Raw genomic sequence first — 13,311 nt, 5'->3', positions numbered from 1 at the left:
CTTTTCCCATTTTGCCCCCACCCCCACCCCATGCCTCTGGCAACCATAAGTTTGATTTTTTGTTTTTAGATTCCACATATAAGTGAGATGATATGGTATCTGTCTGACTTATTTCACTTAGCACAATGCCTTCAAGATCCATCCATGTTGTCCCAAATGGCAAGATCTCCTTCCTTTTTTGGTGACTGAATAATATTCCATTGTACATATACCACATTTTCTTCACTAATTGACCCATCAATGGACACAAGTTACTACCATGTCTTGGCTATTCTAAATCCTGTTGCAGTGAACATGGGGATGCATAACTTTTTTGAGTAGTGTTTTAATTTCATTCAGATAAATGCCCAGAAGTCAAATTGCTGGATCATATGGGAGTTCTATTCTTAATTTTTTGAGATTTCCTTCTTCCTAAAGTACATACTTTAGGAGTTCATTTAAAGACAGCCTCTTAGTCATGAATATTAACAGTTTTTATTTGTTTGAACACGTCATTATTTGCTTCCACACTTTAAAGATCATTTTTTTAAAGTATGTCTTTATTGATTTCAAAGTGAGGGAGAGGGAGAGAGAGGGAGGGGGAGAGAGAGGAGAGAGAGAGAGAGAGAGAGAGAGAAGAAGAAGAAGAAGAAGAAGGAGAAGAAGAAGAAGAAGAAGAAGAAGAAGAGGAAGAAGAAGAAGAAGAAGAAGAAGAAGAGGAAGAAGAAGAAGAAGAAGAAAGAGAGAGAGAGAGAGAGAGAGAGAGAGGAGAGAAAGAAAGAAAGAAAGAAAGAAAAAGAAAGAAAGAAAGAAAGAAAGAAAGAAAGAAAGAAAGAAAGAAAGAAAGAAAGAAAGAAAGAAAGAAAGAAAGAAAGAAAGAAAGATCAGTGAGAGACAGTCATTGATTGGCTATCTCTCGTACCGCAATCGGGGCATGTGCCTTGACTGGAAATCGAACCTCGATCTCCTGGATCATAGGTCGATGTTCAGCTGCTGAGCCATGCCGGCCAGGCTCCTATATATTTCAACTCCAGGTTGATTGTTATTTTCTTTTAGCTTTTTTTTCAATTATTATTCCTTTGTCTTCTGAGTTTTATTGCTGCTATTGAGAAATCAGTTGTCAGTCTGTTTATCAGGTATCTGTCTTTTCTCTCCTGTGGCTCCTAAAATATTTTCTTTGCCTTTGGTGTTTTCCAGTTTCACAACAATATTTAGGGTGGTTTTCTTTTTATTTCCTATGCTTGTGATTTGTTGGGCTTCCTGAATCTGAGAATCTGATTTTCTTCAGGCTTAAAAAATTCTTAACCATTGTTTCTTCAAATATTGCCTCTTGATTATTCTGTCTGTTTTCTTCTTCTGGAGCTCTATTAGATATATTAAACCTTTTTACTCTTTCCTTCTTTTCTGTTCATATCATCTCTTTTATGTCTTAATTTTGCCTCTCAGTAAATTCTTCAGATCTCTCTTTTAGTTCAAACTATGAATTCTCACTTCAGGTTCATCTACCCTGTTATTTAACCTGTCGACCAAATTTCTAATTTTATTATATGGCCAGTTTCTAGAAATGCTATTAGGTTCCTTTTCAAATCGGTCTGCTCATTGAATAGAATCTTGTTTCTTAGTCATATTTTTATAGACTTTCTTGTTTCTTTAAATGTTATTCTGTAGCAAGTAAGTCCACTGTCTTTGTAGGTCAGAGTCTCATGTTTAGTATTTCTGCTGACCCTTAATCACAGTGGCTTGCTTCATATGTTTTGTGAATTAATGTTTATTTATCTCAAGATGATTTTCATAGTTTAGCCAGCATTTTTAGGTGACTTATGTTAAGAGGGGTTTTTTCAATGTAAATTAGTATTCTATTTGCCTGAAATGGAAGATATGAAGTATTTTTAGTTAATTAGGAAAAAAGTAGTAGAAATAATGTATCTATAGTAACATAAAATAGAACTCTGCCTTTTGAAATATAAATTTTAGCATTTGCCTAGCCTGCGTGGCTCAGCGGTTGAGCATCGACCTGTGATCCAGTAGATCGAGGTTCGATTCCCAGTCAGGGCACATGCCCAGGTTGCAGGCTTGATCCCCAATAGGGGGCGAGCAGGAGGCAGCCAGTCAGTGACTCTGTCATCACTGATGTTTCTGTCTCTCTCTCTCCCTCTCCCTTCCTCTCTCTGAAGTCAATAAAGACATATTAAAAAGAGAAAAAAAATGACGGACTAAAGATAAAGGCAGGACAAGTGTCTCAGAATTTTATTTTTTTAGTCTCTAAAGCCCTAAAAATGAAGATTTCTAATATAATCTGTTCAGCATGTTTATGATGCCAAATTCATAGCAAAATATATGTTTGATATTAGTTTTACATTGTTGTAATAAAATGGTAGGAGATTGTGAAGTTTCATATTTTTAGTCCAAATGTAATCTGCTCACCTCAGGTGATTTATTTATTTTTCTACTCTGTTTGAGGGAATATATTTTGTTTTAACCATAAATAGCACAGATTTACTCTGCAGATTTCCTCAAGTCCTTTCAGAAGCAAGTGGAATGCAATTCATGAAAAATGAAAAATAATCTTCTTCCCTTCAATTTCTGTGGCTCAATCTTAAGGACCAAATAATGCTGCATGGTTTTTTTAGGGTAGTAGTCATAATACTTTGTGATACAGGAGTGAAAGGAGAGAAATATTTTGAATCACTGCCTATAAGACATGATGTTCATTATTATTCTCAAGTTATTTCATGTGTTTATTTTATCTTCTCCAAATAAAACACAAGCTCTTTAGTGACAGAGATTTCTATTTTGTTTATGTATCTCTATCTTTTTGTCAAACTAGGTCCATATGAAATCTCTATCTTATTCAAAATATTTTTGTCTTGGCTAACTTGTCCAATGGGATTTTTATTTTTTAGCCTCTTTCTCATGAAAACCTCATATGCTGGCATTTCTCTATCATAGAAAAATTGTGCACATGGTGGAGAAAAGTCCAATTTAAGTTGACTTAGTGGGACTTCCATATTTGTGGAAAAATCCTAAGATGTCTTTCTGGGCCATTTGATTTTTTATATATACACAGATTGTTCCTTATCTCAGTAAAAATAGATATAGGAGACTACTGTAATTAGTTAATCCTTTAATTCCTGCCAGGATAGTAGGGGTTGTTGTTCATTGTGAACACATTCTGCCGCCAACATCTGAGTTGGAACATTGTGTTTATTGTGAGAGGATTTGAGTATGAACAATTTGGTTTAAAGATTAAATGAGGAAATAAATTCTATTGGTAAACCTGATGAAATCTTTAATCTTTTAAAGAAAAATTACTGAATTATAGAGAGGAGTTCACATTTACAGTATTGAATACATACTGAACATGGTAGAAGCTGAAATTTCTGTGCATATTTCATTTAGAAGAGTTTCTTAGCTTTCCTCTTGTCTTTTTGAGCAGCAGACAGATTATCTGGACGCAACCTAGTCTGGTGTAATAAGCAACCGATTGGAACATAGAGCAGAATTAGGTGTACAATATCAGGGACTCCAATTCTGTGTATATTTACAATATGTAAGGAACTTTGATAGACACTTGGGGCAGGGGGATGTTGAGCTGGATATATAGGTGAATAAGAAATAGTCTTTTAAATAATGTAGCCCTGGCCAGTTTTGCTCAGTGATTAGAGCGTCAGCCCTTGGACTGAAGGGTCCCGGGTTCTATTCTGGCCAAGGGCATGTACCTCAGTTGCAGGCTTGATCCCCAGCCCTGGTAGGGGCGCATGGGGAGACAACCAATCTATGTATCTCTCTCACATTGATGTTTCTCTCTCCCTCTCTCTTTCTCTCTCTCTGAAAAGCAATGGAAAAAATATCCTCGGGTGAGGATTAAAAAAAAAAAAAAGGTAAAATACAGTGGGAGAAATAGACCAGTAAATAACAGAAAATAGAAAGAAACAGACACCAAAGACTTCACAGTAATATGCTGTAGCGGAACATAGGAAAGAGCAATAAAGACTGATTAGAAAATCAGAGAAGGTATCACTAAGAATGTGGCATTTAAGTTGATTCTAGAAAAGGAGGAATATTTGGATAGATCGGTGATGTTGGGAATAGGAGTGTGAGTTACTCATTTTTTGAGGGATTGGTAAATATAGAGGCATACATGGTTAAAGCCCCAATTTTGTGAAAGGATAAAGAAGAATGAATATAAGGCCAAACTATATAAGTGTTTGAGTTTTACTCTGTAATAATATTAATAACAACTAATATTTGAGACTTATAAGAACAGCTATGGGAGGTGTTATTACTGCCCCCCAGTGACATGGTCTTATGTGATTCAGTGGAAAGAGCTGGATTTGAAAGTTGACTGTCACTTAAAAGCTACATGACCTTAGACACATTACTTAATATTATTGAGTATTGTTTTTTTTATGTAAAATGTGGATAATACCTCCTTTAGTAGATTGTTTCAGGGCCGCTGTGTAGGCTCTACTGCATTATTCCAGGGACTAGCTTTTTTTTTTTTTTTTTTCCTGTAAAGGGCGAGATAGTAAATATTTCAGGCTTTGCAGGCCATATGGTATCTGATACAGCTGCTCAACCTTACTGTTGTAGCACAAAAATAGCCATTGGCAATATGTAAACAAATGGGTGTGGTTATATTCTAATAAAATTTCACTTACAAAAACAGGTGTTGGGCCTGTTTGCTTGCCACCAGCTTAGACCAAGATGTGAATGGTGCACCCTTGAGCTGTGCAGTTATGTGACACAGGTTGTTTTAAGGAATAAATTATACAAGTGATCAGAAATACTTCTTATAGTACAGAAATATTCTAGCTTATTACATGTGGATGCTCAATGAAATAAGTCCATACACATTCCTCTTTTCCCTTTTAAAGTTATTACCATTGAATTCTTGAGTAAATCACTTAAAACTTTATCCTCAACTTCAGAATTCTTAGTAGGAAAATAAAAACTACCCTTCTACCATTACCTAATTATATTTAATTTGTTAGAAGGATAGTGATAATATATGAATATTGTTTTAAATTCCTTAAAATCAGTGTTAACTGGAAATTATGGTTGAGACGTTATAATTGAGTGCCTGTATATCCAGCAGTCTTAAACACAACATATAGGGACACTGAAACCTAAATTGATGGCACTGTTCAACATTTCATGTAATTTGTTACTTGTGTAAACGAAGATTTTTATCTGGAGAATATACATTGCTTTGGATCTCTGTAGAATTAGCATATGATAGTATGCTGACCTGATTTTGATCCCCATGACACAGTTTTTGTCAGACTACTACTGCCTTATTCTTTAAAATACAGTTAATAATTGAAAAGAAGCACATGTTCTGGAGATACCCAGAAGGAGACTATGGGCTTTCTCTCCCTTTAACTTAGTGATAGCTTTGTTAATGCTGTTCCTTTCAAGGAGTATTTGTTGTTGTTAATCCTCACCCAAGGGTATTTTTTCCATGGATTTTCAGAGAGAGAGAGAGAGAGAGAAACATTGATGTGAGAGAGACACATGCATCGGTTGCCTCCCGCACTCGCCCCAGGGGCCAGGGATTGAACCTGCAACCCAGGTATGAGCCTTTGACTAGGAATCAAACCTGAGACCCTTCAGTACACAGGATGATGCTGTAACCACTAAGCCACACCAAAAAGAAGCTGTTTGATTTTAATTAAAAGATTCCTACATTCAACCCCCTTTTTCAATGAGTGCCACTCAGAGACCAGAATAATCACACATTTTTGTTTAGATATACATACTTCAGATGTTTGGTTTAACTTAGCTTAGGGCAGGGCAGGCACTTTACCAATGTAATAGAAATGGAATCCCTTCATTGAAGAGCAAATATGAGGGCCCAAGGAAAGTAGTAGAAGTGTTGAAAATAGAGTAATATTGAAGTCCTCTTCAATAATGAAGGGAACTTATTTTTATGAGTCGACAGATTGGTGAAAGGATTTTCCTGGGCTTACTAACTTCATTATTCTTTGCTAGAAGCAAGGAGAGTAGTGGGCTGAATTGCCCGAAAACTGTCCTTTCCCAATTTCTCTCCCATTCTGTCTGAAATGACACCAGTTATTCAAGAGTTATGCACCTTTTAGTATGAACTAGTTTAATCAACTAGCTTTTCTAATACCTGACTGAGATGCATCAAGGTAATGAGATTTTGAAAGGAGATTATGGGAAAAGTAAGAGATCATTTTAAAGCATAAGCGGTTGAAAAAGTCAAGGCTTTAAGTGGGAATTGAGGTGGCAGTGTCAGGAAGGAAGCTGGCAAGCAGAAAACAAAGACAGCCCAAACAGAGATGAGGCTTACTGAGGAGTAATGGATAGAAAGATATAATAATGGAGGTAAGCTAGTAACAACACCAAAAAGTGGAAAATAGATCAAAGAAAGAAGGCACTGAAACGTCACAGAATGAGATAAATATGTAAATAGGAGCAGGCATTATAAAACATGAGTAGCAGTGTGGGTTGTTTACTTAAAAGTACAGTTGAAACATACGATTTTTTTGGAAAGAGAATCCCAAATCTCTGTCTTCAAATGAGAGAATATGAGCCTTTTTCTGATTTTGTTACGGGTTTAACTAATAGTTATGGTTAGAACAATTTGCTATATTGTTAGCTGGTAGGAAGAATATCAGAGATGGAGCCAGTTTATATCCCCTTTCTGTTCTGGCTTTATACTAGGCTTAAGTGTTTCCTAAAAATAGAGTGTGTTCTCACATTCCTAAAGGTGTAGCCCATAGGAATCTGTAAACTTGCTCTTTGAATTAAGATAATTCATATTTTAAACACTGATTGGCCATGAATAGGAAATGTGAAAAGTTGTATCTAATTCATGGTTCTTTTCTGGAATATGATGGACTTTTGGGGGGACGGGGGGGATTCTAATTATAACAAGCATAAGTTTAAGCCTATGGTTGATAACAAAAGCTGATATCAAACAGATCCACCGAACTGCCAGGACTTGATGTTGGAGAATGTAGATTGTAATTGATTGTGTTGTTCAGGGTCTGTAACAACTGCAGGCTGCCAAAGTCAGTTGCCCCACTTTCTCCTCCTTGTCACTTATAAAATAGTGAGGCAGCAGAGTGCTGTGAAAAAGGAGTGTCAGGAGAGCGGAGTTCTGATTATTCTTGCTCTTCTTATTTGACCTGCAGCAAACTCTTCTAGCCTCATTTTTTCCTGATTTTAAAAATGAGAGGAATCTCTCTCTTACCTATGTCAAAGCATTATATATCCATCAGATAATACAGTTTTATGTGAGCACTTTTTAAACTGTAAATGCAAAATATAAAAATAAATTCTTATCCTCATTTCTGTTACACAAGAAAATTGTATCTAATTGAAGAGAAGCTGAAATGAGCATATTCCTGTCATGTAAGCGTCTCTGATAACTTGTTCAAGGAATCTGGAATGGGCAAGAAGGGAAATACAAAAGTAATGGGAAAATAACCATGTGGGTACTTGTAGGAAAGGAAGACTTACTTGAAATTCCAGGCACAGGAATGGTTTCTTAGGGTTGTGATGATGCTATTCTCTGAAAGATTTAGGTGAAAGGGAAAAGACCTCATTTAATAATTGGATATGCTTTATATCAAAGTACAATAGTAACGAATATAGGAGAATGGTTCTTATGCATCTGTAGTCAATCCTTTGAAATTTGGAAATAACATTGCCACTGCTATTTGAATTGCCTGTTGTTTGGTTCTTAATTTTTTTCCTTAGGAAATTGTCTTTTGTACATTTTTAAATTATTATAAAACAATTATTATAAAATTAAGTATAAACAAGGTGTGAAATTTAATTTTCATACAAATTATAGACTATTCCCAAATATACTGATGTATAAGATATTACTACATATATATGCTTTTAAAACATGAATTATAGTTAGAGAAAAGGGGTTGAAAGGAAATGAGCACATAGTGAAAATCTCAATCCAGGGTAAAAATGGATGTAATGATTATCAGTCAATAAATTTATTTATACATAATTTAAAACTTTTTTGTGTGTGGGTATAAACAGTAGGTTGTCCTAACTATAGTAGTCTTAATCTGGGTGACCTATTGAGCTAACACCTTTCTGAGACTCTAGCATGGGCACAGATCCTCTCTAAGAAGTTTCTAATCGACTGCTACATGCTGCAGAATAAACTTTTTATTTTTATTTAATTTTTAATGTTTTTATTGATTTCTGAGAGAGGAAGGGAGGAAGAGAGAGAGAGAGAGAAACATCAATGAGAGAGAGTCATTGATCAGCTGCCTCCTGCACATCTCCTACTAGGGATCAAGTCCCTAACCCAGGCATGTGCCCTGACTAGGAATTGAACCACGACCTCCAGGTTCATAGGCTGATGCTCAACCACTGAGGCAGGCCAGCTGGGCAATCTTTTGTTTTTAAATCATGTATACTCAAAAACTCATATCAGTGAAGATAGACATTTCTCCAGCCTAATTATTATTAGTCATTTTAATGGAACCATTACAGTCATTTGGAAAAGAAAAAGGATTCAGTTATCCTATTTTTCTAAATTAATTTATGTTGCCTTAGCTGCTGATATATGTTGTTTTATGTAAATGCTAGTGTTTACTTATTTGTGTATTGTCTTGCATTTTTTAATTACGGAGAGAAGAAGTTCATTTAACATATCTAAGTATATTTCAATTCAGAAAATGGTTGATAGTTTAGAAAGTTTTGTGTTAACATAATATTTCTTCAGGAAATAATGCAGTGAAAATGCAGTAATTTTCCATTTTCTGATTTATTCTATATAGTTTATAGTTTTACTTTTAATGGTCCCTGTCATTTTTCTCAAGTTTTTTTGGAGCAAATGAACTGCTTTAGTGTCTTATAAAAGAAAGTTAGCTGGACAGATCCAGCTGTTGCATTTATAAATAGCTACAGATGTCTGAAGCAATAAAGGGTTTACTCAGGTTGTTATGGCAACTAAGATTTAGCAGAACCTCAAAGATAAGCTATATTGAAGGAGGAGAGTACATTAAAGATACATTTCATCTAATTATATGATAACAATTATTGCTTGCTATCATTTTAGATTGCAAGAGAGAAATTAGTTTCAGCTTGTCAATGTAACTTATTATCCTTAATGTATAAAGACTTTGTTAGTTATTGTCTGTATGGTTTTTATATACTAAGGAGGTTTTCTTGCAGTAGTAATAGACTGTGCTGATCTATTTATTTATTTATTTATTTATTTAATCCTCACCTGAGGATATTTTGCTTTGATTTTAGAGAGAGGGAGGGAGGGAGGAAAGGGGAGAGAGAGAGAGGAAATAAAAAAGCATCGATGCTCGAGAGAAACATCAATTGGCTGCCTCCTGTACGAACCTCAACTGGGGGTCGAAACTGACCGGGAAGTGAGCCCCCACCCAACCTTTTTGGTCTACAGGATGACATTCAACAACCGAGTCACCCGGCTGGGCTTATGCTGACCTATTTAAAATCTTTATCAGTCCTCTAGATACTACCTAGTCTATATTATAAAATTGACAGGTAGATGGGTTTGAAAGTGATAGAACCATAATCCATATTTTTTAAACTTTAAATACTATAAATTCAGTGACATCCCTTAGACTGCCTGAATACTCACTAATTCAGTGGCATTTTTAGTTTCTTATATTTGTCATTTTAGAAAAAATTGGTCTTGGAGGTTAGTAGACAAATGATTTAAGATTCCATTAATAGTGTAACCCCAAGAGCTTTGGATAAGGGATTATCTGACCATCATTCAGTTTCTAGAATGGTGTCTGCATTTAGTGTTAAATAGTGTTCCCCCTTAGAACACATCTGATGGGATGTGTTCCAAGACACCCAGTGGATGCCTGGAACCACAGATAGTACTGAACTCTATACACAGGGTGAGGCAAAAGTAGGTTTACAGTTTTTCATATGGAAAATAATACAATAATTAATAAATAATAATACAAGAATAAACTTTCTCATAATCAAAACTGTAAACCTATTTTTGCCCCACCAAGTATACTATTTTTTTTTATACCTATCTATGATAAAGTTTAATTTATAAATTAGGAACAGTAAGAGATTAGCAATAATAACAAATAATGAAATAAAACAATTTAACAATATACTGCAGTAAGAGTTCTGTAAATGTGCCGGCCGGGCTTGGCTCAGCGGTTGAACATCAACCTAGGATCCAAGAGATCTGGGTTCGATTCCCGGTCAGGGCACATGCCCGGGTTGCGGGCTGCAGCCGACCAATGGCTCTCTCATCACTGATGTTTCTATCTCTGTCTCTTCCCCTCTCTGAAATCAATAAAGATATATTTTTAAAAAAAGAAGAAGAAAAAAAAAAAGAGTTCTGTAAATGTGGTCTCTCTCTCTCAAAATATAACTGATCTGATAACTGAGAGGGCTACTAAGTGGCTAACAGGCCAGTACCTATACTGTACAGTATGGATACACTGGACAAAGAGATGATTCATTTCTCTGGTGGGATGGGGCAGGAGGTGCAAGATTTCATCACGCTATTCAGAATGGCCTGTAATTTAATGAATTGTTTATTTCTGGAATTTTCCATTTAATATTTTCGGGCTGTGGTTGACCATGGGTAACTGAAGTCTCAGAAAGTGAAACTGCAGATAACGGGGATTACTGTATAATTTAAAACAAGTTAAAAAAAGCATGGAGCAGCCTTGTGTTAGGAAGTTGGATACAGGAAAATAAATAATGATTTTGGCATGTACTTAAGATTTAGTTAATGTTATGTTCATTCAGTTTCTTGTTAGCTATGAAGCAAACTTCAGCCTTGAGCATTTATTATTTAACAGCATGTCTAAGGTTTTGGCAAGAAAATATTAATTTCTGATATTCTTTGCTGACCATGCCTCTCATGGCCTTTATATAATGAGTAAAGGCAATAACAACCTAACAGATTTTGCAAACATTTTATGGAAATTTTCTACTGTGCTATTTATTCATATTAGTTTTAAATAAACTATTGTACACACTTTTTATAAGCAGTTTAGACATCTAAAGTTAAACACTAAAATGAAACTCTTAGCATAGAGTCATGGAATTTCTTTCTCTACTGTGGTTATATGGAATTTGTATTTTGTTTAAAAAAAATTTTTTTTTAAATCCTCTTCTGAGGATTTTTTCCATTGTTTCTCAGAGAGAGTGGGGGAGGGAGAGCACAAGAGCGAGAGACACATTGATGTGAGAGGGACACATCGATTGGTTGCCTCCTGCACACGCCCCAGACTGGGGTGGGGATTGAGCCTACAACTAAGGTACGTGCTCTTGCCCAGAATCGAACCCAGGACCCTTCAGTCTGAGGGCCGATGTTCTAACCACTGAGCCAAACCGGCTAGGGCTGTTTTAAAAATTTTAATATTTTCCCATTCGTGATTTAAATGACCAAATATATTGCTCTAATTTTGGACAAATATATTATTCTGAATAAAAACATGCATTAACAAATTATTCAATATATAATTTTAGATTTTTAATAATTGATAGTAATTTAGTATGTACTTCAGCAAATACTTAACTCTCTCTACATGCCATACGTATATCTCTATAGTATTCTTATCTGTTTAAGTCAGAAGTGTCAGAGGTAGCTTCCAAAGCACTGCAAAGTTGTGAGAAAGTCCTGGTCTTATTACCTGAACTCATATTTGAACTAAAACGTACAATCTTCATTCCCTATCATAAAGACAATAAGAAGACCCTGTCTCAGGGGACATAAGATTCTCTCATAGTCACTTACTTTCAACCCAGCTTTCAGTTCATACTTCCCACCCAATGTGGTTATATATTTTGACCTTACTTAGTCTCAAAAGAAATGTAAAAATTCTCAGTGATTTTACTCTAGCTCTTCATGAGTATTGCATGACTTCACATTTAAGCAACATATAGCTCTGCCTTTTCAACCACCTTTCTGAGAAATGAACTATTTTTCCCTGCTTTAAGCACAGAGAATCCGAAAATAGGTACCAGATTCACAAAGGCAATAGAAAGGAATGGCATACTATTTTCTAAATATTTTTTTAAAATATGTTTTTACTGATTTTGAAGAGAGAGGGAAGGGAGAGGGAAGGAGAGAGAGAGGGGGGAGGGAGGGAGAGAAAACATTGATCGGCTGCCTCCCCTATACACCCCGACCTAGGGACGCACCTGCAACCTGGGCATGTGCCCTGACTGGGGATCAAACCAGTGACCTTTCGGTGCACGGGACAGCGCTCAACCAACTGAGCCACACTGGCCAGAAAAGAAAATAAATACTAAATACTTCAGTCAGATGGTTTTGATCAATGCTGTGAGAAAAAATAGAGGATAAGGGACTAGAAAATGAGGAGGTCAGGGTGCATGGAGAGTTTGCTGTGTTTTTAATAAGGTGGACAGGGAATGCCTGACACTCTGATAAGGTTAAGTAGAGATCTGAAATCAGTGAGGAAGTGAGTAATGTAGAGATCTGGATGAAAATCTTTTTAGGCAGAGGAATCAAAAAGTGCAGACAGTGAGGTAATAGAGTGCTTGGCATGTTTGAGGAAAAACAGAGAGCTCTGTATGACTTGGAGTGAAGAGAAAGAAAGAAAATATAAGACAAGGTCAGAGAGGTGGCAGTGAATTAAATCAAGTAGGCCCTTATAAACCACGGTCAGTATTTTGAATTTTTCCCTGAATAAGATAAGGCAATAAAGGGCTTTGAGCTGAGGAAGAAAATGATCTGATGTACATTTAAAAAAATTTATTGATTAAAAAAAAAGTCTTTATTGATTGCAGAGAGAGGAAGGGAGAGGGGGAGAGAGAGAGAGAAACATCAATGATGAGAGAGTCATTGATCAGCTGCCTTCTGCACGCCCCCTACTTGGGATCGAGCCCACAACCTGGGCATGTGCCCTGACCAGGAATCAAACCTCGATCTCCTGGATCATAGGTTGATGCTCAACCTCTCTCCTCTCCTCTCTTTGAAAATAAATAACTTTTTAAAAACCCGGCCGGCATAGCTAGGCTGTTGAGCATTGACCTATGATCCAGGAGATTGAGATTCAATTCCTCGTCAGGGAACGTGCCTGGGTTGCAGGCTCGATCCCCAGTTGGGGGTGTGTAGAAGGCAGCAGATCAATGACTCTTTTCATTGATGTTTCTGTCTCTTTCTTCCTCTCCCTTCCTCTCTCTGAAATGAAAAAAACAAAACACAGAAAACAACATATAAAAAAAATAAATAAAAATTTAATTTAGTTTAAAAAAGGGGGAGAGAGAGAGGGGAGGGAGGGAGGGAGGGAAGGAGGGAGGGAGGGAGGGAAAAATATCGCTTTGTTGTTCCACTTACTTATGCATTTA

The 13,311-nt window shown here is 36.1% G+C and overlaps 2 protein-coding genes across 2 annotated transcripts in view; one reads left to right on the top strand and one right to left on the bottom strand.

Moving 5' to 3' along the window:
- PPM1E (protein phosphatase, Mg2+/Mn2+ dependent 1E) overlaps positions 1-13,311 on the top strand; it is an 85,280-nt gene that overhangs the window by 19,468 nt on the left and 52,501 nt on the right. The window lies entirely within an intron of this gene.
- Positions 7,488-13,311, bottom strand: part of TRIM37 (tripartite motif containing 37) — a 120,248-nt gene continuing 114,424 nt past the window's right edge. The window contains exon 25 of the mRNA XM_081115921.1: positions 7,488-7,522. Within this exon, the coding sequence (XP_080972047.1) occupies positions 7,516-7,522 (7 nt within the window). The 3' untranslated portion in view covers positions 7,488-7,515. The remainder of the gene's footprint in view (positions 7,523-13,311) is intronic.

Source organism: Miniopterus schreibersii (assembly GCF_964146895.1).
Source record: "Miniopterus schreibersii genome assembly, chromosome: 16".
NCBI lineage: Eukaryota > Metazoa > Chordata > Mammalia > Chiroptera > Miniopteridae > Miniopterus > Miniopterus schreibersii.
The sequence above is the reverse complement of the archived record's forward strand: the minus strand, read 5'-3'. Positions and strand labels throughout refer to the sequence as shown.